The sequence below is a fragment of the Sorex fumeus genome, unplaced genomic scaffold (genome assembly GCF_029834395.1).
Source record: "Sorex fumeus unplaced genomic scaffold, SorFum_2.1 ptg000093l, whole genome shotgun sequence".
Classification (NCBI taxonomy): Eukaryota; Metazoa; Chordata; class Mammalia; order Eulipotyphla; family Soricidae; genus Sorex; species Sorex fumeus.
Window position 1 is genome coordinate 9,684,056 of NW_026606150.1, and position 23,059 is coordinate 9,707,114.

At 69.6% G+C, this 23,059-nt stretch overlaps 4 protein-coding genes across 9 annotated transcripts in view; 1 reads left to right on the forward strand and 3 right to left on the reverse strand.

Annotated features, from left to right (window-relative positions):
• The first annotated feature begins 6,153 nt into the window (after positions 1-6,153).
• The window catches only part of TALDO1 (transaldolase 1), a 44,282-nt gene continuing 27,376 nt past the window's right edge, over positions 6,154-23,059 (forward strand). Inside the window, exons 1-9 of one of the 3 annotated variants that reach the window (XM_056131866.1) lie at positions 6,154-6,289; positions 7,861-7,984; positions 8,312-8,419; positions 8,499-8,630; positions 8,957-9,132; positions 9,201-9,398; positions 9,476-9,621; positions 9,699-9,733; positions 17,358-17,368. In XM_056131866.1, the coding sequence (XP_055987841.1) occupies positions 6,193-6,289; positions 7,861-7,984; positions 8,312-8,419; positions 8,499-8,630; positions 8,957-9,132; positions 9,201-9,398; positions 9,476-9,621; positions 9,699-9,731 (1,014 nt within the window). In that variant the 5' untranslated portion in view covers positions 6,154-6,192 and the 3' untranslated portion in view covers positions 9,732-9,733; positions 17,358-17,368. Of the gene's footprint in view, positions 6,290-7,860; positions 7,985-8,311; positions 8,420-8,498; positions 8,631-8,956; positions 9,133-9,200; positions 9,399-9,475; positions 9,622-9,698; positions 9,857-17,357; positions 17,369-23,059 lie in introns of those variants that run through there. The other 2 variants (XM_056131867.1, XM_056131865.1) reach the window with 2 other exon arrangements.
• GATD1 (glutamine amidotransferase class 1 domain containing 1) lies at positions 10,095-12,214 on the reverse strand. Of its 2 annotated transcripts, XM_056131883.1 has the most exons (7): positions 12,065-12,208; positions 11,789-11,865; positions 11,516-11,621; positions 11,323-11,430; positions 10,730-10,824; positions 10,511-10,604; positions 10,116-10,414 (listed from the first exon to the last, which is right to left on the reverse strand). In XM_056131883.1, the coding sequence occupies exons 1-7, from the start codon at positions 12,126-12,128 to the stop codon at positions 10,299-10,301; spliced, it is 660 nt and encodes a 219-aa protein (XP_055987858.1). In that variant the 5' UTR covers positions 12,129-12,208; the 3' UTR covers positions 10,116-10,298. The 2 variants fall into 2 exon arrangements, with proteins under 2 accessions (XP_055987859.1, XP_055987858.1); XM_056131884.1 differs by lacking the exon at positions 11,323-11,430 and having other exon boundaries at positions 10,095-10,414; positions 12,065-12,214.
• Positions 16,097-16,781, reverse strand: CEND1 (cell cycle exit and neuronal differentiation 1). The gene has a single exon (XM_056131893.1). It carries the CDS (start codon positions 16,714-16,716, stop codon positions 16,318-16,320), a length of 399 nt encoding a protein of 132 aa, XP_055987868.1. The 5' UTR covers positions 16,717-16,781; the 3' UTR covers positions 16,097-16,317.
• On the reverse strand, positions 17,661-21,685 carry SLC25A22 (solute carrier family 25 member 22). Of its 3 annotated transcripts, none has more exons than XM_056131873.1 (11): positions 21,570-21,685; positions 21,359-21,484; positions 21,222-21,277; positions 20,717-20,807; positions 20,161-20,279; positions 19,911-20,064; positions 19,676-19,830; positions 19,525-19,600; positions 18,599-19,450; positions 18,400-18,529; positions 17,661-18,310 (listed from the first exon to the last, which is right to left on the reverse strand). In XM_056131873.1, exons 1-9 carry the CDS (start codon positions 21,587-21,589, stop codon positions 19,312-19,314), a joined length of 936 nt encoding a protein of 311 aa, XP_055987848.1. In that variant the 5' UTR covers positions 21,590-21,685; the 3' UTR covers positions 17,661-18,310; positions 18,400-18,529; positions 18,599-19,311. The 3 variants fall into 3 exon arrangements, with proteins under 3 accessions (XP_055987848.1, XP_055987849.1, XP_055987847.1); XM_056131874.1 differs by having other exon boundaries at positions 17,661-18,278; positions 18,310-18,529; XM_056131872.1 differs by having other exon boundaries at positions 17,661-18,529.

A 23,059-nucleotide genomic window follows, 5' to 3' on the forward strand; every position in this document is an offset into this window, starting at 1 on the left:
CATGTACATAGGCGCAGGTGCCCGTGGGGTCACGTACATGCAGAGCCAGGCTCATGTGCACACTAGCCATATCCACATGCACTCGCACACTCGGGGGCACGGCCGAGCCCTGCAGAGCGGTGTGGAGGGGTGTCACAGGGTAGGGCCCCAGAGGGAGCCCCAGCTGCGGGGAGCCTGAGCAGGGCCCTAGTGGGGGGGAGCACCTGGGGGCTCTTCTCCTGGGTCACTCACTGAGGGTACAGCAGCATGTCCCCCACATGCCATGGAGCCAGCACAGATGATGACACCGCAGGGTGAGCTCCAGCGTGGGGGGTCAGGGTGCACGGAACTGCCTTGGTGCAGGCTGGTTGCTGGCAGCTTTTCTGAGGGGTCTTGGAAGTCCACCATGAATCAACTTCCTGCCCCCTTCCCTGCCCACACTGCAGGGGTCGGGGTGGGGGTGCTTGTGATACCAGTGCTCAAGCCGGAAACAGGATGTGTCCGCACAGGGTCTCCGAAACCAGGGGTTCCCCAGAACACAGGCAGCAGGTCAGGAGCCAGATCCTGCCGGGAAGGTGAGGGGCACTGGAGGCGTGGGGCTTGAGAGAAGCATGGGGCCACCGAACAGAAATGGGGCGAACGGAGGGACATGTTGGGTTCGCCTGAGAGCATGTGAGGCAAAACCCCAAATATCCACGTGTGTAAACGAACAGTGCATCGATAATTTTTTTCTTGGTATTTGAGCCACACTTGGTGGTGCTCAGAACTTACTCCTGGCTGTAACACGTCTCTTCCCCGTGTGAACCTCCGTGGCTGTTCCCAGCACGTGGGCATCAGCCAGGAGCTCCCCGCCAGGCCCACCCTTGTACCCAGGAAGCTGTGTGCAAGGCCAGCACCGTCCCTCTGTCCTCTAGTGCTGGGACAGGACCTGGCCTTGCATCTGCCTCAGGCAAAGCCTCTCCTGGGCTTAATTCCAGGGTTTAATCCCGCCCCTGACTCAGCTGTCAGCTTCTGTGACTCAGTGACTAGGACCAAAGGAGACAGTCAGGTGAGATTAGAATTCGGCTCTGCACAAAGGGCCTGTTGGTGCTGTCAAAGGGCGGCTGGTAACCTGGGTGACCGCCAGGAGTGAGTGCAGAGCCAGGAGCAATCCCTGAGCATCGCGGGGTGTGGCCCCCGAAAAAAGAAATAGTCCCCTTTGTTAAAAAGGTATCAAAGGAGAAGCTTCTGCCTGTCTTGACCTGCAGGACACCCCCCTACCCAGGAGGCCCCTGCTTCCTTTCCCTTCCCTTAGTCTTTTCCTTTTTATATGGGGGGCGGGGAGCAGGGCACACCTGGTGACTCTAAAGGGTTCTTCCTGGCTCTGCCTTCAGGAATCACTCTGGGCGGGCTCCTAGGGGGTCCCGGGGATCAAATCAGGTCAGCCGCGAGCAATGAAAATGCACTCCCTGCTGTATCGCTCTGGCCCCCAAATAAATGTTTTCAGAATTCAGCTGTGTCGTCTCCATTCCTGTGCTCCCACCTGGCTGTGGAGGACAAGACCCGCAGGCCTGGGCCTGAACACCAGCACCCCGACCCTCCCCCTCCCCCCAAGACTCTCACCTCTGACCCTCCCCCTCCCCCATGACTCAGCACCCCTGACCCTCCCCCAAGATTCAGTCCCCCACCACCCCCCTCCAGATTCAGCACCCCTGACCCTCCAGGCCCCTCCCCCTCCCCCATGACTCAGCACCCCTGACCCTCCCCCAAGATTCAGCACCCCTGACCCTCCCCCCTCTCTCCAGCACCCTGACCCTTCAGGCCACTCCCCGCAAGACTCAGCAGCCCTGACCTCCCTGCCATGACTCAGCAACCCTGATTCTCATGTACCCCACCCCCCTGTAACTCAGTACCCAACTGGAGCAGGAAGACTTGTAAGGTGTGCACCTTTTCTCTAGAACTTTCTATCAGCCCAGGTTGACACTCTGTTCCTTGTGTGCAGGGCCGGGAGAGGCTCTTAGGTAGGAGTCTGGGTACATCCCGAGATCGTCATTTCCCACCTGGTGAAACCCCGGTCCCCCAAGACAAAGCAAACCTGTCAGAGCGACAGCACCCTCATGGGGCACCCGCCTCCCCTGTGGCTGACCCAGAGTCAGTTCCCAGCACCCCAGTGCACGGAGCCCTGACTTGAGAGATCCTTGAGCACTGCCAGGTGTGACCCCGAACAAAACAACAAAAGCACAACAAAGGAAGACAGTGGCTGGCTCACCAGCTTGACCCCAGCACGGCCCAGCGTCCTGAGCACCTTCAGGAGTGAGCCCTGAGCACAGTGGCAGGAGTAAGCTGGGAGTGGTCCGGAAACACAGATATGGGGGAGGGGCTGGTGAGATGGGGCACCAAGGCTGACCTGTGCCACCTGCTCCCCTGAGGACTGCCAGGAGGGACCCTCAGCGCAGAGCTGGCAATGGCCTAGGGGCCTAGGGCAGCGCAGTCAGTGTGGCCCAAAGAAGAGGCTCGGGGTGACCCTGTTTATCTCTCTCTCCTCCTCTCCTTCCTCCCTTCCTCTCTCCTCCCCTTCCTTCCTTTCTCCCTCTCCCTCTCCACCCTCCTCTCTCTCCCTCTCTCCTCTCTAAAGCTCTCTTTCCTCCTCCCCCATCTCTCTCTCTCTTTCTCTTCTTTCTCCTCTCTCTTCCCCTCTCCTCTCTCCCTCTCCCGGTTTCAGCCACACCCTGGGACTCAGGGGCAGTCACTCCGGGCTCTGTGCTCCTATGATCACACCCAGGCCCCATGCAGACCGCTGAGCCTCATTTGTTTCTTGGTGCCGGTGCTTTTGGGGCCCCCTGAGAGCCCCCCAGCCTGAAGGCAGTGGATGTTCTTTCCTGGGGAGCCCCACCCCCTGCCCCACAGGCTGGGCTCCTGCCCAAGACGCCCCTCTGTGGGAGCACCTGCCTCTCTGAAGTCCCCGGGGCTGGCCCACTGTGGGATGCGGTCCCGGCCCCCTCACCTTCTCCTCCCTGCGACCCCATGGCTGCTCCCTGGGCCCCTACAGACGCCACTGTCCCCAGCCTCCCTGTCCTCTGTGCAAACCCGCCCTGCGCGCTCTGGGCTCTCAGCCGTCTACACCGCCCGCTGCTTCCTCCTGGCCTCTCCCACCTCTGCCCAGGGCACCAGGACCCTCTGGCGGTGCTGATGGTGGTGGACAGCAAGTGCTTTATCTCTTTATTGTTGGGCCACACCCGGCAGTGCTCAGGGGTCACTCCTGGCGGTGCCTGGGGGTGCCAGGGATCGAACCTGGCACTGTGTACAAGGCAGACGCCCTTCCGCTGTCCTGTCTCTCCTGCCTGGACCCTGCGCCCCCCCCCCCCCCCAGGCTGTGTGGCGCTGCCGTCTGCCGTCCCCCTCGAGCAGGGGATGGGCGTGGGAGGGCTGCCCGGACAGCTGGTCAGCACTGGCTCCCGCCTGCTCAGGCCGCTCCTCGCCTGCTCCCCACTGCCGCAGGGGCCTTGGGGGTGCCGGTCTCAGCCCGGAGACCCCAGACCACACACTCCAGTGGCCCTGGTCTGCCTGTGAGCACCCCAAGAGCTGGCTGTGAGTGGCCTCACGTGCACGGGGGTGCACAGGCGCGCCCACGGGTGCTGGGCTGGGAGAACGGTGCCCCCCACCCCCCAGCCCGCCAGGCCAGTCAGGCGAGTCCGGAGGCAGCTGGAGCCAGGCCCCTCCTCCTCACCCCAGCGTTGCTCAGGGCAGCGGCCAAAGGCCCAGCCGGCCGGCTCCCAGCACTGCCCCCCCCCCGCCCCCCCCCCCTCCGCTGTCCTGCTCTGATCCTGGCCAGATTGCGTCTTCTCTAGAGCTCCTACAGGGCTGAACTCACAGGGGAAACACCTTCTTTTCCTGCTAAAGCTGACGGGCAGTCCCAGAGCCACAGGACAGCTGGTGGTAGGCTCGACTGTCAGCGACCAGCTTTGATCCTCGATGTCAATGTCCCACCGTCCCCCAGGTTCCAGCAGGAGGAGTCCTGAGCACCTCCGCCCCAGTAGGTGTGGGCCTCAAAGGGCCTCAGGGCGCACCCCACACACCCCGCATCCCCCACCGCTGGGCCCTGAGCTGTGCTGTGTCCCCAGCACCGGTCACCAAGATGTCACAGACCCAGACTGGGAGCCAGGACTGGGACCGCCGCTTTCCTACTCGGGAACTTCTCCACCCCCCGGCCGGGGCTTACTGCCACCCCAGGAAGTCCCCGGGTCCCTTCTTGCCGCCTCCACCGTGGGGGACGGGCGGCTCGGATCCGGGTGTCTTGGATGTAGGCACCTCTCACACCTTCGGCCGCCGGCTCCTTCCTGTCACCTGCAGCTGGACACTGGGGTGCCAACGGCGACTCAGTTCTGCCCCGGCACTCCTGGCCAGTCCCTGGGGAGACACAGCGGCCAGGGCAGCACAGAAGGCTGCGGGGCCGGGGCACAGGAATGGTTGCACTTCACTCTGCAAATTGGGGTGCTGGGCCTGGGTCTGCCCTGAGCACTGGACAAGGAGCCTTCGCTGGCCCCCTGCACTGTAGAAGTGGGAACCTAGAAGGAGAGCAGCGGGGAGGGAGCGTCCCGGCCGCCTCCCAGGAACGGTCTCCCGGGCTGAGTCAAATCCAGCCGAGGGTGAGCACTGTGGAACGGGCACTGCGGGGAGTGCCAGGGGCCGATCACTCACCTGCCCTGGCCGCACTGCACCAGACAGGAAGGAGCCCCCCAGCCCTTCCAAAGTCCTACCCGACTTGGCCAGGCCCAGTGACCAGCCCAGCAGTAGCGCAGGACCTGGCCAAGGAGAGGCTGCCTCCTGCTCTCCGGCAATCTCTCTCCCTCCTCCCCGTTTACCTGTCTCCGTCCCCGCCGGCGTCCCGGCCTGAATCTCCCACCGCAATTTCCCCATTCTCTGGTCTCTTACTAAATAAACTCATTATGCTAGTAAACATTCTCTTTGTGGCCGGATGGAACCCGGTCTGCCTGGCCCTGCAGCACCATCCCGTTTTGTAAGAGATCCAAGCTCCTTGTTCGCTCTTCTCCTCCTCTCTGTGTCGGGGGCACCCAGGGCCTCACTTGGGGGGGGTGGGGGTGGGCAAGGTTGGTGCTCCAGCACTGACGCCCATCCAACCTGGCGGTTACTGGTTGCTGGTCTGCAGTGGGGAAGAGAGAGGGAAGGAAATGCAAAAGCAAAGGCAGGATGAAGGCCTGGGCTCCATTCAGGCCCTGCAAAGAAGGAGAAACAGTGGACAGGAGAGACGTTGAGGAGGTGTTCAGGGAAGAGGCAAGACAGACGCCAGACAAGCAAGAGTGGACGGGGAGGGGAAGCGCTCAAGCCGGGTAAGGCGCACGGCTTCCACGTGATGACCTGAGCTCCATCCTGCACCCCAGGCCCCTGACACCGCAGGGGGGGTGGTCTCCATGCACGGCAGGACTCCTCAGGCCCGCAGTGGGGACTGAGAATGCGGGGCGTGCAGGGAGAGCCCCCCAGGAAGCATTAGGCTCCAGCCTGCAGAGAACCGGGACTTGGCACCCCAAGGACTGTGGCTGTGCGGCGGGCTCGGTTCTCGGAACCGACGGCAAGGCTGGCGCCGCTCGCCGTCTCCCGGGTCCCGCGGAACCCAGCACCCAGCAGCCTCCTCCCTGCCATCGCGCTCGGGTCGGTCTCGCCTGCCCGGGCACCGGGCGCCGGTGGAGGGGGCGGGCGGTGGACGGTGACCAAAACCCACACGCCGGTGGCACATGCCCTGGCCCGGCCAGCCGGCGTCCAACTGGGCCTGGGGAGCGTGGCCAAGGGCCTGTCCCACATGCAAAGTACAAAGTCTGGGCCCCAGCAGGGCCCTTGCGGGGACTTAACGCCTGGCTGTCCTCGAGCCTCGGCTCACGCCGCGGCCACCTGCAGGCCACGGGGTGGGTGGAGGCGCGCGCGGAGCGGCCCGCACCGCTGGCCGGCGCGGCTCGCAGGGCGCGACCGCGCGGGGCATTCGCCCGCCCGCTCCGTGCCCCGGCCCGCCGCACCCAGGCAGGGCAGGACCCCCGAGGCGGCGGGGCCGCTGCGCCCGGGATGCCGCGGGCGGGCCGGGGCCGGGGCGGGGCCTGCCAGGCGGGGCGGGGCCTGCGAGGCGGAAGTGCCGGAGGCCCCGCCCCCGCCGCGCCGCGCTCCGATTGGCCGGCGCGCGTCCTGCCGCGGAGCATTGTGGGCCGGGCTCCAGGGCTACCTCGCGCCATGTCGGCCTCCCCGGTGAAGCGGCCCAGGATGGACAACGCGCTGGACCAGCTCAAGCAGTTCACCACGGTGGTGGCGGACACGGGCGACTTCAACGGTGAGCCGCGCGGGCGGCGGCGGCGGCCGGGGCCCGGGCTCGGACCCTGCCCGCCGCCCTGCCCGCCGCCCTGCCCGCTGCCCGCTGCCCTGCCCGCCGCCCTGCCCGCCGCCCGCCCGGACCCCCGGCCCGTCGCTCCCCCGCCCTGCTCCCCTCTGGCAGCCTCGGAGCTTGCGCCCTCGCGGTCCACCCGGACCCGCGCCCTCCGCCCTGGAACCCCCGGACCTTTGCTCCCTCCGGCCTGCACCCCGGAACCCTGCGTGCCCGTGACGCCTGCCGTGCGTGCAGGGGCGCGGGGGGCGGGAGCTGCGGCGCAGGGGCGCGTCCAGGGCTGATGTGCAGGGACGGGGGCGGGGGGCAGCCGGGGGCAGCCGTGCAGGCGCGCAGGGGGTCCGGGACTGATGTGCGGGGGCGCGGGGGGGCTGGGGCTGGGGCTTAGGTGCAGGGGCGCGGTGTGAGGGGGGTGCTGCTGTGCAGGGGCGCGGGGGGCGGGAGCTGATGTGCAGGGCGCGGGGCGGGGGGCGTCCAGGGCTGATGTGTAGGGACGGGGGGGGGAGCCGGGGGCTTCCGTGCAGGGCGCAGGGGTCCGGGACTGATGTGCGGGGGCGCGGGGTGACGGGGGCAGCCGTGCAGGCGCGCAGGGGGTCCGGGGCGGCCGTGCGGGGGCGCGGGGTCGGGCCGCACCTCCCCCCAGAATCGGCAAACTGGCGGCCTGGCGCGGCGGCGCCCACTTCCTCCTCGGCGCCTTCTCACGGTGACTTGAGAAACGGCCGCGCCCTGGGGAACCGGCTTGTTTATCGGACCCGCCGCTGCCCTTCAGCCCCGCCCACGGCCGAGCACTGGGCCCGGGTCAGGCGCCCGAGCAGCGACCACGTCGCCTCCCCCCTCGGGCGGGCGCAGGCCGGGCGGTCTGCGGGGGGGGGGGGGCGGGTGCGGGACACGCGGAACGTGTCCGTGGGGGACGTGTGCATGGTGGGGAGCGTCTGTGGAACGTCTGGAGTGTGTGTGTGTGTGTGTGTGTGTGTGTGTGTGGCGTGTCCATGTAGAACATGCCTCTGTGCAGTGGTTGTGGTTTCTGTGTGGAATGTGTCAGGAGCTCATGGAGCGTGTGTGGATCACGTAAAATGTGTCCATGTGGAGCATGTGAAGTGTGTGTGTGTGTGTTTCAGCACTGACACATGCTGATCCAAGTCCGGCTCCCCCAGGCAAAGGCCCTTCGGATCCTGATCTGGGGTTCTGCTACTTGCTTTTTTGGGTATTTGGACAGCTGGCTGCTCAGGGCTCACTGGGGCGCGGCCGTGGTGCTGGGGCCCCTCTGCGGGGCCAGGGCTGGAACCCAGGCAGGCCGCACACAGGCAGATGCCGTCCCCACGGCCGTCTCCTGGCCTCGGCGTCTTCAGGGCCGAGGCTCCGCCACCAGGAACTTGGCCCCTGAGCGGGCGCAGGGTGCCCAGGCTGGCCTCTCTCCACCCGGCCCCCGCCTGGCTCTGGGGATCTGGCCCGGGTCCAGCTCGGGTTCGGGGCAGAAACAACACGCCACTGACCGCCCCGCTCTCTGCTGCCCTCTCCAGCCATCGAGGAGTACAAGCCCCAGGATGCCACCACCAACCCGTCCCTGATCCTGGCTGCCGCGCAGATGGCCGCCTACCAGGAGCTGGTGGACGCGGCCATCGCCTACGGCAAGAAGCTGGGCGGGTGAGTGCGGGGGGACGGGCGCCCCACACCTGCGGCCTGGCAGCCTCACAGGGCCAAGAGTGTTGGGGTGGGGTGGGGCGGGTGGGCCGCGGGCACCTCCCCTGCTCCCACCTGCTGAGTCCCTCTGAGAAGACACCTAAGCGCTCTGAGCCGCGGCCTCCCCGGCGTGCCCAGCTGGAGGGTCCTGGCTGCACCTAGAGCATCCTCGGTGCCCGGCCTGTCCCCAGTCGTCCCACTGGGAATGTGCACAGGTGCGGGGGAGGGCGGGGAGGATGGGCCGCGCCACCTGGAGCGGGCTGGGCTCCAGCTGCTCTTCTGGAACCGCAGGTCACAGGAGGAACAGGTTAAAAATGCCATCGACAAGCTTTACGTGCTCTTTGGGGCAGAAATACTGAAGAAGATTCCTGGCCGCGTGTCCACGGAAGTGGATGCCAGGTGGGGCCTCGGGCCAGGCGGGGCATGGCGGGGGTGGGGGCCGGGCGGGGGCAGAGCCACAGCCTGGCACCCCCCACAGGCTGTCGTTCGACAAGGACGCCATGGTGGCCCGGGCACGGCGCCTCATTGACCTCTACAAGGAGCTGGGCGTGGGCAAGGAGCGGGTCCTCATCAAGCTCTCGTCCACTTGGGAAGGCATCCAGGCCGGAAAGTGAGTGTCCCCGGGGCCGGCGGCCACCGCAGCCATGTGGGCAGGCTTGTCTGGGCAGAAGCCGCTGATGCCAACTCAGGGTCCCCTAGCGATGCTGGGTATGGCCCAGCACCCCCACCCCCGAAGGCCACCGGGCGGCGGTCTCCCCGGGACAGGCCCCGCGGCGGACAGACGCCCGCGTGCTCTCCCGACCTACTGCCCCTCGCTCACACCTGGGTCAGTCCCAAAGACGGCAGTCGGCTTCGCCAGAAACGAAAGCAGCCGAAAGCCCACGGTGGGCCGAGGCCACCGTGCGGCCAGGCGCCTGACACCGCGTCCCCGCGCAGGGAGCTGGAGGAGCGCCACGGCATCCACTGCAACATGACCCTGCTCTTCTCCTTCGCCCAGGCCGTGGCCTGCGCCGAGGCGGGGGTGACGCTCATCTCCCCGTTCGTGGGCCGCATCCTCGACTGGCACGTGGCCAACACGGACAAGAAGGCCTACGAGCCGCTGGAGGACCCGGGTGAGGGGGCGCGGGCGGGGGCGGGCGCCGGGGCTCCGGGAGGCCGCTGACCGCGGGCCGCCCCCCAGGCGTGCAGAGCGTCACGAAGATCTACAACTACTACAAGAAGTTCGGCTACAAGACCATCGTCATGGGCGCCTCCTTCCGCAACACCGGCGAGATCAAGGCGCTGGCGGGCTGCGACTTCCTCACCATCGCGCCCAAGCTCCTGGCCGAGCTGCTCAAGGACAGCAGCAAGCTCAGCCCCGCGCTGTCGCCCAAGGCTGGTGGGTGCCCGGGGGTGCCCCGGCGGGCGGGCGGGCAGGGCCGCCCCAGCCCCGCGCCCACACCCGGCCGCCCCCAGCCCAGGCCTGCCCCCTGGAGAAGGTGCACCTGGACGAGAAGGCCTTCCGCTGGCTGCACAACGAGGACCAGATGGCCGTGGAGAAGCTCTCGGACGGGATCCGGAAGTTCGCGGCCGACTCCGTCAAGCTGGAGCGGATGCTGATGGTGGGGTCCGGGGCGCGCCCCGGGGGTGCAGGGGGAAGGGGCCTGTGCCACGCCCCTGACGCGCCTGCGCTTTGCAGGAGCGGATGTTCAGCGCCGAGAACGGGAAGTAGGAGGCCCCGCGTGCCAGCCAAGCCAAGCTCGCGATGAGGACCCCGTGCCCGGCCTGGGTGGGGCCGCACAGGGTCTGATCTTGTCACCTTTGGTCTGAAACATTAAAGCCGTCACTGCCAGTGCAGGTCCTCGTGGGTGTGGCAGGAACGGGAGTTCTGCACAGGCTGCGGGCTGGTGCGGGCATCGCCGAGGTCTGCACCGGCCCCACTGCTGGGGCCTGCGGAAGGCGAGGGCCCCGTGGCATTGGCACGTGGACACACACAGGTACCCTGGACAAGAAGCAGCCCGAGCCCTGGGGCTTCTTCTCACTTTATTCCAGGACTCTGCAGCGTGCCCCAAGGAGGCTGACACTGGACCTCCAGGTGGTGCGTGAGCAGAGCACCCGGGCAGGGGGCACTCCCTGTGGACAGTCCTGCGGTGCAGCACGGGTACCTCCCTGGGGACCCTGGGTTCAGCTGACCTGCTCGGCCAGGGCAGGCTACAGGAGACCCGTGTCTCCACACCTATGCAGCTGCCCAGGGCAGAAGGGAACAGTGGGGTCCAACTGCAGGGGGCACCAGTGACGGTCAGCGGGTGCCGCACAGGAAGAGCAGGTTCTGCACGGCGGGGACAGTGGAGCGGGTGTTCTGCCCAGTGACCAGGTGACGGTCCAGCACCACGTGCACAGCGTCCGGCTCACTGGCTGCAAAGGCCCCAGGACACGCTCAGGCACTGCCCGCACCTGTGGGTCCCCCACCCACCCCCCGCTGTGGGGCACCAAGCCCCTGTGCCCGCTCACCACTGAAGTTGGCACCCGCGTCCTTCACGAAGTCCTCCACCACCAGGGGCAGGGCGGCAAAGCCGGGCGCCCTTACCAGTTCATACACGGAGGGCTGCAGGAAGGCCAAGGGGGTGGGGAACCACTCGCTGCTGCCCCCTCGTTCAGGGCCCCGCGCCTGGCTGGCTCTCCCAGGGCCACTGCTCAGCGGGCATGTGCCAGGCTGCACCGACAACTCACCCCCGTCACGCTGTAGCCCTGGAACACCCAGGACCCGTCCTCCTTGGTGGCACAGCAGAGCGCGGCCACCCCGTGGCCAACAGCACAGATGGGCTCTAAAAGCAAAGGGTGGGGCTGAGAGAGGCTTGGGGCAGCCCTGTGGTCGCCCCCTCCCCCGGGAAGACGCAAGGGCCAGCCCACCTGCTTGGGCAAAGCTCACTGCATGCCGGCCCAGACACCACCACCGTCCTTGCTGGCCCTGGCAGGCTGGAGTCTGACCGGCTGGTGGGGGTCCCTGCTGAGCCCCTCCCTCCCCGGTGCATGCCATCGGTGCCAAAGGGGCAGAGATGGTGCAGGCCGGCCAAGCACTTGTGCATCAAGGGCCGTGTGCCAGCATGTTCACCACAGGAGCCCCTTAACACGCGTGAATGCTCACCACAGGGAGCACTGGCCACGCCTGCACCCACGTGTGCTGCATGCATGTGTGTCTGTTGCATGAGAGCCCCGCTGCTGGGGTGTGCCTGGGCTGCACATGTCCTCGGCCAGCCACTCAGTGCCCACCCAGCACCCATGGCTCTTCGGCCCCACCCCCGCGTACAGCCCGGGGCACCTACTGCTCGCCGCACAGAAATGCTGCAGGATTCGGGCCAGGGACCCGCTGCCCAGCAGGTCGGTCAGCGCGCCGGGGCAGCTGGGGATCAGGAGGGCGTGGTAACGGGCACCTGGGGCGACAGGGGCGCGCGCTGGTCAGGAGAGGCCACTCAGGGCCCGTGGGCAGCACCTGCAGACCCCCGTCCCGGGCCTCACCGTCAATGGACTCCAGCTTGGCGGGGCTGGCGTAGGCCTTGAGGCGGAAATCCTGCACCCAGCGCGCGTTGCTCTCGCTCACGTCCACGAAGTCCATGGGCTTCCCCTGCAAAAGCCCGGCCGGGCCTTGAGGCCACGCCCGCCGGCGGCTCCCACCCGCCCTCGCCGGGGGCTCTGGGGTCGCGCTCGGGCCGCGTCCCGCCTCCTTCCGGGAGGATGGGAAGCGGCCGGGGGTCCCAACGCCGCTGCGCCCGCAGGGCAGGGGGGACTTACGCCCGGCGTGGCCACCTGCAGGTTGAAGGCGCCGCTGGCCAGCGTGAAGCAGTGGTGGAAGGAGGCGGCGGACACACCTGCACGACGAGCATCGGTGGGCGGGGGCGGGACAGCCGCTGCCCACCCCCGGGGGCGGCGCGTGCACGCAGGCTGGGGCTGCAGCCGCGTCCCCCAGCCCTGGGCCGCTGTCCCCGCCGGCGCTCGGGCTCCCCGGCTCCCCCGGCAGCAGCGCCCACCGCCGCGCCCGCGCCCGCCCTCCCGGCGCCCGAGACTCACCCTCCGCGGCGCCGCTGGCCACGAGCAGGCAGGCGGGCCGGCTGGGGAGCCGCTCCGAGGCCATGGCCAGAGGCGGGGGCCGCGCTGCCGGCCCCGCGCGGGGCGCGAGCGGGGCGGGGAGCGGCGGGGCGCGGCGGGGCGTGCGCAGGCGTGGGGCAGCGGGCGGCCGTGCGCATGCGCGGGGCGCAGCGGGCGGGGCGTGCGCGTGCAGGACGCAGAGGGGCGGGCCGCGCGCGCCCACGGGGGCCAGCGGGGCGGGGCGTGCGCATGCGCGGGGGCGGCGGGCGCGGGCGCGACGGCAGCGGGGCGGGGCGAGCGCGGGCACGGCGGGCAGCGGAGCGGAGTGTGCGCATGCGTGGGAGCGGCGGGCGCGGCCGCGAAGGCAGCGGGGCGGGGCGAGCGCGGGCACGGCGGGCAGTGGGCGGGGCGGGCGCGCGCCCGTCACGTGCCGCAGGCGCGGGAACGGGGTCGGCTGCGGGCCCGGCGCCCTCGCGTGTGCCCCCGCCTTTCTGGGGCCCAGGTTGCCGAAGCCCCGGCCGGGCCGTGCAAGGTCGTGGTTTGCCTTGACAGAGGAAACGCCCCAACCCTACAGTGCCCCAGGGCCTCTCCAGCAAGGGCCCTTGGTGCTGTCCCAGCCGGGAGCTGCCCCCCCACACCCCGCACCCCTCGCCCAGGAGGCCCCACCCCCTAAACAAGGGTCCCTCTGGGAAATAACGTCATCCCGTGAACTTGGGGTGTCAAGCCCCTGGTACTACCCACTCAGTGCTGGGGTTCACTCCTGGAGTTGTTTGTTGGGGTGATCATACGGTGTTAGGGGAGATCTGACTCGGGTCCCCACGGGCAAAGCACAGGAGCCAGTCCTTTGAGACCTGTCTTGTGCCTCAGGTCTGTCCTGTGCCCAAGACCCCTCCCTCATGAGGGTCCCTCACACGGCCAAGGTCCCTTCCCTGGACTCGCGTGCATGATGGGTCCCTCCCGTGGAGGACAAGGCCCCTTGACAAGATGAAGATTCTTCTGAAGGTCCAGGGTCCTTCCAAGCAATATCTCTGATGCCCTGGGTCCCCTCCGTGCCCCGTGCTCCTCTTGTCCAGAGGGGGACGCTGGGCCCGGCAGATAGTCCAGGTGTCCTGCAAGAACCGGTGTCTGTTCCTTTGTAGCTTTGGGGGCTGGGGCTGGGGCACAGGTTGGAAGGAGGCTGCGCTGTCTCCGAGTGAAGGGTGCCTGGGCTCACACTCACTGCCGACATTTCCTGTGGCTTTTGGAGGATGACGTCATGGAGTGTCCACGTGGGGGTCATGACAGAGCAAGGGCTGCCTGGGAGGGAGGCGCGTGGGCCCAGCTGGGTGCCCTCCTGCCACCCTCTGCTCTGGCCAAGAATCCCTTTGTGGGCCTCTGCTGGGGCTCTGGCCTGCTCAGGACCCCTCGGGGCCTCTATCTGCGCTGGTTCCTGGGGGCTGGGGTAGGGCAGACCTGCAGGGGGCCCACTAGCCTCTGCGCCTGGATAGTCATCCCCAGGGCAGAACACCAGGTGCAGGGCCAGTGCAGGACGCAGGCAGCCCGTGCCCCAAGACTTTTATGCCTGTGGTCTTCCCAGTTCCCTGAGCCCACCCAAGCCCACCTGGACAACGGGGCAGGCCCTCGAGCAGGTCCATCCTGTGCGTCTCTGTGCTGGCAGCCAGCCTAGAGGGGCCCTGGTTTCCATGTGGAGGGACCCTCCTGTGGCTGGGGCATCCCTGGCCTCCCACTCACGGGACAGTGTGTATTCGGGTAGGGGCGGGGCCTGGAGAACGGCACGGGTTTGGCCGAGGTGGTGCCCTTGTCCTTGGCTCTGCCTTTGCTTTCTGGCTTCCCATGTGAGAATCCAGGACATGCCTCCAAGCAACACCAGGATGGGGCGTGGGCCATGCCTGTCTGCAGGTTTCTCCACTGAGCACCAAGGATGGAGGAGTTGGGTTGGCCCCAGGCTCTCCGTGCTGTGGGACGTCCTCCTCCCCCAGGAGCTGCTGGGGGGACACACTTCAGCCTTTCCCTCCCGGCCTTCACTACTACTCTGCTGGAAATGCTGGAGCACCTGCATCTGTCAAACTCTTGCCCACCTCACAAAGCCTGTGGGCACCGTTCATCAAACTCCTGTCCATCCCGCAAAGCCCATGGGCACCATCTGCCTGAACTCCCTCCAGAGAGACCCCCTCAGGGCCTGAATGCCTCCCTCATCACCAGCAGCTGTCAGGGGTGTGGCTGCAGGTGGGAGATTGGCCCGGGCAGGAAAGGGGCTCCCATCCCTGCCCCACAGGGCAGGGCTTGAATGACCGGAGCCGCAGAGGCACAGATGCTGGTGTTCCGCCCCAGGAACCTGAAAAGGCAGCACTTCCTGGGAGACAGGGGCGTGAGAACAGGGTGGGGGCCTCAGAGTGTCCCTGCGGGAAAACAACGAGGCTTAGGGGCCAGAGCACTCGAGCAGTAGGGAGGGTTCTTGCCTCGCACATGCTGACCCGGGTTCAGGGGCCCATCCCATACAGTCGCCTGAGCCAGCCAGGAGTGATTCCTGAGTGTAGGGCCCGGAGCAGTCCCTGGGCACTGCGGGGTGTGATCCCCAAACAAACGGAAGGTGCCGGAGGCTTTGGGCCCCACTTCTGGTGGGGGGGCGGGCAGGCCTGCGCATGGAGGCCCGACTCTCCAGCACAGAGAAGGCCTCGGACACTCTGCCGTGAACAAACCAAGACCAAATGCGTGTGTTTGTGTATGCGTGTGTGTGTGTGTGTGTGTGTGCGCGGGCCGCAGGCAGCCCGCTCCTCCACCCCCTGGCTGAAGTTGAAACATGCTTCTGCCAGAACCTCCCAGTGGAGTGGGGTCCCGTGGGCGCTCGCCCCAGCCCCGAGGCCCCGTGGCGGCTCCCCCTGAGGCCTGCAGGTCCCTGGGCGGCACAGGTGTTTCTGTTGGTGGCGGGACTGATTCTTGTTCGTCTGTATTTCGGAGGCGCTGGCCTGGCAGGGCTTAGGGCACTCCTGGCAGGCTAATAGGACCCTGCGGGACACCGGGTCAACTGCTGTCCCGGCGCTCTGGCCGCAGTGTGTGTGTGTGTGTGGGGGGGGGGGGGGGCTGACCCGAGGGCCGAGGGCCAGCACTTGCTGCTTGGGCCAGTTTCTTCCTGTTTTGTTTCCTGTCGCACAGGACTGTGCTGGGACCGTGTGGTGCCAGGGAGCGAACTCGGGGCTCTCCCCAGCCAGGCACAGAATCCAGCCTTTGGGGTTGTCTCCGGCCGGCCACAGCGAGGCCCCGTAGCCGGCTGTTTCCGTCTGGCCCTTTAGCCCACCGCCAGCGCGTCCCAGCGGCTACTCTGGCTTTGAGTCTGGGGTTCGCTCTGGACGTGCCCAGGAGACCATTTGGGTCTCCAGCCCGGTGGGCCACAGGTTCCCCCTGCGCTGTCTCTCCCACGCGTGTTTCAAAGGTTCAGAACAAAACAAAATGGGGGGCTGGAGACAGTCCAGGGATATACCTGCTTTGTGCGTGGCCAACCTGTGCTCGGTCCCCGGGCCCACCTGGAGTGACCCCTGCGGACTCGGCTGGCGGAGGCACGGTGCCCACGGCTCGCCATGCCACCTCGCCCCAGGAAGCTGCCACCGGCCGCGCTGTGGGGGCCGAGCGGACGGCAGTGGGCGGCACCCTGGCCAGCTCCGGGGCTGAGGGGGCCTCCTCGCCACGCCCCTCCCTGCCCTCCATCCCCGCGACCCCCACGCTGCCCCCGGGAGCCCTGCCCAAGCAGGCGAGGACGCGGCGTGGCCTGGGGACAGGAGTTTATTTCCGACACAGCCTCCCCTCGCGCCTGCCGCCCTTCCCCGGTCGTTCCAGGCACACGGTGGGGGCGCGGGGCTGCGGGCGGAGGGCGCGGGCACCTCTCGGCTCTACTCTACCTGTTATTGCATTTATACGCTTGGGACACTAAGGAGGCCGGGTGTGGGCGGGGGCGCCGGGGTGGGTGCAAGCGGAGTGAGTGACCCTGGGCGGGGGGCCGCGGTGGCGGGGTGAGGGCGGAGCTGCGCCCGGTGGCCCCTCAGTGGGGAGGCTGGCCCCAGCCCGAGTGCAGCTGCCCGGGGACCGAGAGGGAAGCTGGGGGCAGCCCAGTGGGAGACTGGTCCACTGTCGCTGGGGTCAGTTTCTATATGTGTGGGGGTGGACGGAGAGCTGGCTGGGCTCGCATGCACTAGAACCCCAGGTCTGTACAGGATGGGGCTGCGCCCATCACGCCCCCACCGTCACTTTTTCCGGGCCACCAGCAGGACCACTCCCAGGACCAGGGCGGCCGCGGCCACGGCCACGCCCCCGGCCACCAGCAGTGGCGTCAAGTTCTCCAGAGGGCAGGGGCCTCGGGACCCCCGGCCGGCCTCCTCCTCCTCGGCCCCGTCCCCGGGCCCCTTGGGCTCGGGGGCCGCCTCGGGGGTGCTGGGGGCGGCGGGCCCCGGCTTCAGGTTGCTGTGGTTGTTGAGAAGGACGGGGTCCGCCTTGGCCGGGCTCTTCTTGGCGGGCAGCGGCGCGGGGGCTGCGGGCGGCTCCTCCTTCTTCCCCGGCTTGTTCGCTGGGGCCTTCGGGTCCGCCGCTGGGGGGGCTTTGGCTTCGGGCTTGGGGATGCTGGCCGGCTTCCCTCGGGACTCCATGGCGGTGGGCAGTGGCGGCGCTCACAGCTCAGCCCTGGGCATTCTATGGGCCTGCGGGGAGGACGAGGCCGAGGTCAGCGGCACCCACAGCCCCTTCTCCGGACAGGGCCGAGGTGGGAGGGGCCGGCTGGGTCACAGCTTCCCCACCTGTCAGACCAGCCGAGCCGGTTCCGGCCCAAGGGCAGCCCGCCCTTCGGAGACACCGCGCCGGCCACATCCCTCAGGACCCAGCAGGGAGTGGAGAGCGGCGGGGAGGTGCGGCAGCCGAACCCGAGAATCTGCGGTGCTGGCCCCGCCGCGAGAACACCCCACTCCCCACCCCCACGCGGGGGCCCGGCCCAGGGAAGGGAGCCAGGGTGGGAGGGGGGCTACCTCCACCCACGCCGAAGGTCGCCTGAAGGTCACGCTGGGGCGGGGGCGTTCTGGCAGCGGCCCCCGACACCCGCCACCCTCCACGCTGCACAGGCACCGCCGCCGCCGGGGAGGATGTGCAAAAGGCAGGTGATCTCCCCGCCAGACGCTGATGTCACCGCGGTCCCCCACCCCCCCACGCCGCCGAGCCCACGGGAGCCGGGAGCCAGGCGCTGCCCGTGACCTTCAGGGAGGGGGACCCGCCCCTCGCCCCCGGGCCGGCGCCCTCCCGCCCCGCCGGGCCCCTCGAGCCTTACGCGGCGGCGGCGGCGGCTCCGCGGGCGCTCCGGCTCCGGCGTCCCTGGACCTGGGCGCGCGGGCGCGGCGGCTGCAGGACTGGGAGTTTCCCACAATGCACCGCGGGGGACATCGCTCCGCCCGCCCCGCCCCGCCCCGCGCCCCGGAAGCTCCGGCTGGGGCGCACTCCGCGTCCCCACGCCAGGCTGCGGCGGGGGCGGTGCCCGGGATGCGGGACCCGGCCCGGGATGCGGGGGCCACCCCGCGCCCTGCCCCCGAGGCTCACAGCGCACACGTCTACTTAGAATATTTATTTATCTCCGAACAGGACAAGACACAAAAACTTACAACTTCTTAAAACTCTTCCAAAGAAAAAAAATAGAATTCTGTAAGCAGCAGCAGCAGCTTCCAAGGTACGAGGAGGCGGGAGGCGGCAGCTCCCGGGAACCGTGAGGGGCGGGGAGGCCCGGGCGGGGCCTCAGGTAGTGTTGCTGGGAGGGGACACAGCACCAGCATGGCAGTCCATCACCAACACGATCACAGGGGCAGGCGGGCGCGCCCACCGATTCACAAGGGGTGGGGGGTCAGGGGAGGGGGCCAGCCGCTGGTCTCACGCCCGGCCTCCCCTGGGCTCCGGGACGGGGTCGGAGGGTCCGCGGAAGGGGGCTCCGAGAGGTTCATTCTCTGTGAGGCCGGCCCGAAGCCTCGGATGCAGGATGTGAAGACACGGTCCAGGAGGCAGGGTGCTGGGTCCACACGCACCAGCCCACACACACATACCAGGCCACACGCACCCTCACACACACACAACCAGCCCACACGCACCCTCACACACACACCAGCCCCCACACATCCTCATACACACAGGCATCCCCCACACACCCACCCTCACACACACAGCAGCCCACGTGCACCTCACACACACACACACCATCCCACACGCACCCTCACACACACACCAGCCCCCACACATTCTCATACACACAGGCATCCCGCACACACCCACCCTCACACACACAGCAGCCCACACGCAACCTCACACACACACACACCATCCCACACGCACCCTCACACACACACACACCAGCCCATAAGCATCCACACACACACACACACACACACACACACACACACCAGCCTCCACACACCCTCACACACAGGCATGCTGCACACATGCACCCTCACACACACACACCAGCCCATAAGCATCCACACAGCATACACACACACACACCAACCCACATGCACCCTCACACACACACACCAGCCCACATGCACCCTCACACACACACAACATCTACACACACAAACCAGCACACACACACCCTCACACCCCCTCAGACGAACTGTCACATGCGTACTTACACTCAGCTCCCACACACACATGCATGTGCCCACACGCGTGCACTCACCCCCATGCCCGCGGACCGTGGGGAGGCCTGGCGCAGGCCAGAGTCTGGGCCCGCCTGGGGTTCTCGGCTCATTACAGGGGCGGGCGGGTCCAACCCTGGGCAGGGCTGGCTTGGGGGGATGGGGGGAGGGGGGACTGGGGGGGAGCAGGGCAGGACGGCCTGGAGGGCAGAGGGGCAGGGGGCTGGCTGATCTGATCGGAGTGTGGCCCCCGCACGGGGTCAGCCTTGGGTCAGGAGCCAGTAGTGTCGGGGCGGGTCCGGCCCGGGCGTGGGCCCCAGCCCAGAGACCAGCTCCATCCTGGGGCGCTTGGCCCGGCAGAGCTGAGGGGCGCTCCAGGAATGTAAGATTTTGTTTTTTTCTACACGAATAACACGCTGATCCCAGGGGGGCGCGGGCGCTCCGCACCCCTTCCCTTCCTCCGCTCCCCCCTCCCCGTCCTCAGGGTGGGGCTGAGAAGACCTCGCAGCCGCCCCTCCGGCCGCCCTGGTCCTGTGCGGCTGTGGGGGGGCAGCAGGGGTCTCCGGGCTGGGGGTCCTACACCAGCCCCAGGAGGGTCTCGGCGATGCCCAGGAAGTAGACCACTTGCGCGATGCCAAAGAGGGGCGCGATGACCAGGGCCCGGCAGTAGGCGCCCTTCAGGAAGGCCGATGGGCCCTCGCGCTGCCAGATCTTCCTGCAGGGGGAGGACGGGGCGGTCAGCGGGTGGGTGGCCGCCGGCCCCACCCCCGGGAGGCCCCCCTTGCCCACCTGGCGCAGTCCAGGAAGCCGGAGTACGTGTCCTCGTTGACCCCGCGCTGCAGGGACTGGAGCCTTGTCTTGACCACTGCGAGCAGGAGGGGCGGTCAGCGCGAGCGCCCCGGCCCGGCCCGGCCCACCCCGCCCCGGCCCGCGTACTGACCGTCGCAGGGGTTCACGGCCACGGCTGCCGCACTCCCCGCCGCACAGCCGGCCAGGAAGGACACGTAGAAGGGCGACTTCTCCCCGCTTGCCGGCTGGCCCAGCCGGTTCAGGTTGGCAAAGAGGGGGAAGTAGACGATGGAGAAGGGGACGTCCCTGCGGAGGGCACGGCGGTGACGGTGACGCAGGGCGGCGCCCGGTGGGCTCGCCGCCATGCCCCCACGCCCGGGCCCCACCTGAGCAGCGTGGCCCCCAGGCCCTTGTAGAGGCCGGCGATGCCGTGGCGCTGCAGCAGTTCCCGCGTCAGCTGCGTGGCCGTGGGCCGCGGGGCCGGGGCCTCCACCGACGGCTGCGCGCCCCCCTGCGCCGCCAGCATCTTCCTCTGGGCGGCTGCGGAGAAGAGACAGGAGGGGGGACAGGCCGCTCGCTGCACCTCCGCCCCTGCGCGGAGCCCGCCAGGGGCGCCCGTCCCCCTCACCCCCTCACCGATGCGGCCCGCGTCCTGCAGTTGGATCTTGAGCATCTCCATGGGGGTGGTGACGATCACCTGGCAGGTGCCCGCCCCGCAGCCCGCCAGCATCTCCTTGAACAGGGTCAGCTTCTGCCTGCGGGACGGGGGCCAGGTCGGAGCTGGGGAGGGGGCAGCGCGACAGATGGCCCGGGGCAGGGCTTGGGAAGGGCGGCTGGGCCGGGCTGGGGGCCCGGGTGCCCAAAACCCAGCCCTCGGGGGTAGCTGTGCTGGCAGAGGGCCCAGGTCCCGGAACCGGAGTAGCAGGCGGCGCTCCCCAGGTAAACAGGGGGGAGGGGGAGGGGATGATGGCGAGACAGGAGAGGACTCTGGTCCAGGAGGAGGAGGAGGGTTAGGAGGACCCTGGTCGGGAGGAGGGAGAAGAGGAGGAGGAGCAGGTGACGGAGGAGGGGGGGGAGGAGGAGCGGGAGACGGACTCTGGTCTGGGGCCGAGGGCAGGCAGGGCCAGCCGGCGGCAGACTTTGTCCTGGCCCCGGAGATGTGGACCCTCCCCTCCCGACCTTGGCCTCTTACCCGTCCTTGGAGAACTGGTGGCGGAAGAAGTCGTTGGCAGCCAGCTTGATGGCCTTCTCCGGGGTGACGAGGGTCAGGTTCACGGCCGCTCCTGCGGTGCCCAGCACGGGCGGGTCGGTGGCCGGGCCAGGAGGCACCAGCTGGCACGGCCCCACCTGGCACTCTGCGGCCACCCTCCTGCCCTCTCACCCACATCTGGGGCTGGGCCGTGCCCGCAGGAACCTCCCCCCCAGGGCAGCCCAGCCGGGGGCAGTGCAGGGGGCGCTGGGGGATGCATGGTGGCCCTGGCACGCCTGGCCTGCCGGGGAGCGCCCGGCAAGCAGGGACCAGCCCTGGGGGTGGCCTGGGCACGGGGCCAGTCCATGCCGGGGACCGTGTCCTGGCGCCTGTGCGGTGCCGGGGACGAGAGGCTGGGTCCTCCCCGCGGTGCCGCGTGGGTGTGAGGGCAGGGATGGAGCCCGGGTCCGGGCCCTCGCCCTCCCAGCCCGCCCGCCCGCAGCCTCACCCCGGTACATCCCGAAGTAGCCCTCGGAGCGGATGGTCTTGACCAGGCAGTCGGACCTGCGGCGGGTGGACAGGCGGGGTGAGCGGCCCACCGGGTCCCCTCCCCGCTGGGGGGCCGCGCCCTGCCCCCACGCTTACATGCTGGTGTACATGCGCTGTCCGTTCTGCTGGTTCTGCAGCCGCGTCTTGGCCAGGTCGATGGGGAACACGCAGGTGACCCCGATGAGCCCCGCGATGCCGCCATTGATGAGCTTGGCGGGCAGGCTGCGGGGCACGGGCGGTCAGCGGGGGCCGGCGGCGGGCGGGCGGGGGGCGCGCGCGGGGGAGGGGCGGGGCGGGGGGCTCTGACCTGATCTGCTTGTCAGCCATGGGCGCGCGCGGCCAGTAGGAGGGTGCTGGGGACGCTGCTCCTGGGGGAGGGCGAGGGGCGGCATCAGCCTGGGCCCCCTCCCCCGGCGCCGCGCCCCCACCCCTCGGTGCCCAGCTGCCAGCTGCCCGGGCGGGGACACCTGGGATGCCCCCGGCCCGCGTGCCAGGACCCCGGGGACCGGCCGGGCGCCGGGAGGGGCCGCGGGGAGGGCGCGTGACCGCCCCGGGCTCCCCGGGGTGCGGGGCCGCTGCTCGCCGCCCACCCGCGCCCCGTGACCTTCACCTCCGCGCGCGGCCGCTCCGAGGTGCTCCGGCGACTGGCGCGGCCCCTCCCGGGAGACCCGGGGGAGGAGGGGCCGGGCGCGATTGGCCGCGGGGCGGGGCGGCCGCGGCCACTTTCTCTTTCACTTCGGGCGCCGGCCCCGGCCCGCGGCCCCCGGCGGGAGGGGCGCAGGCCCCGGCGGGAGGGGCGCGGGCCCGGCGCTGCCCCGCGCCGCGCGCCGCCCCCAGCCCGGCTTCCAGGGGAACGGGGGCGCCGGGGGGACCCCGGTGGAGCGCGCCAGGGGGTGCCCAGGACCCCGGCCCCCGCCTTTCCCGCGGCCCTTCTGCAGGCAGCAGCTGGAGAGGCCCCTCCCCCGCACCCACGTTGCTATGGAAACTGCATCCCAGCCAGACCCGTGGGCAGCCGCCCAGCCCCCCTGCTCTCCTCGGGCACGGCCGGGGAAACTGAGGCCCTGGCCAGCTGGGGCGACGCCCGGAGGCCGAAGCTGCGTTTCCAGAGCCCCCCCCCAGGTCCCCGCCGTCAGGGGAGCCGGGCGCCCCGCCCCGGTGAGCCCCGGGATCGGGGAAGTCCCCGCCTGCAGCCCCGCCGGGCACCGGGGGGTGCCGGGCACCGGGGGACCCCGGGCAGGCCCGGCCGGCCGCGCGCGTGCCCACGCCGCAGGGTCCACGTGTGCCCGGGCCCGGCCGCCCCGCGCGGGCGCGCAGCCCGGGGACGCGCGTGCCCCCGCGCGCCCCGCGCCCCCCCCGGCGCTGTCAGCCCGCGCCCCGCGACCGCGCTCGCCCCGCGCCCCGCGCCCCGCGCCCCGCGCCCGCCGCTCACGCGCGCTCCGCCGCCGCCGCCGCCGCCGCCGCCCGGCCTGCACCTCGGCGCGCTCCGCCCCCGGCCCGGCCCGGCCCGCGCGGGCTCCGGCGCCCCCTCGCGGCCGCCGCGGCCACTGCGCCGCCCGCGCCCGCCCACGCACGCAGGTGCCGCGCGCCCGGGAGCCGCATCCGCCCGGCCCGCGGCCACTGGGTTTTCGGTTCGCCGGACCCGCACCCGGCGGTGCTCGGGGATGAGTCCGGGGGGCCCGGGAGACCCTCTGGGGAGCCCCGGCTGGGCCCGCGCCGGGCAGGCGGCCTCCCCCTCCCGCGCTGGGGCTCCGGGCCGCTGCTACTTTGTATCCTGCTTCTGGCTCTCGCTGCCGGGGG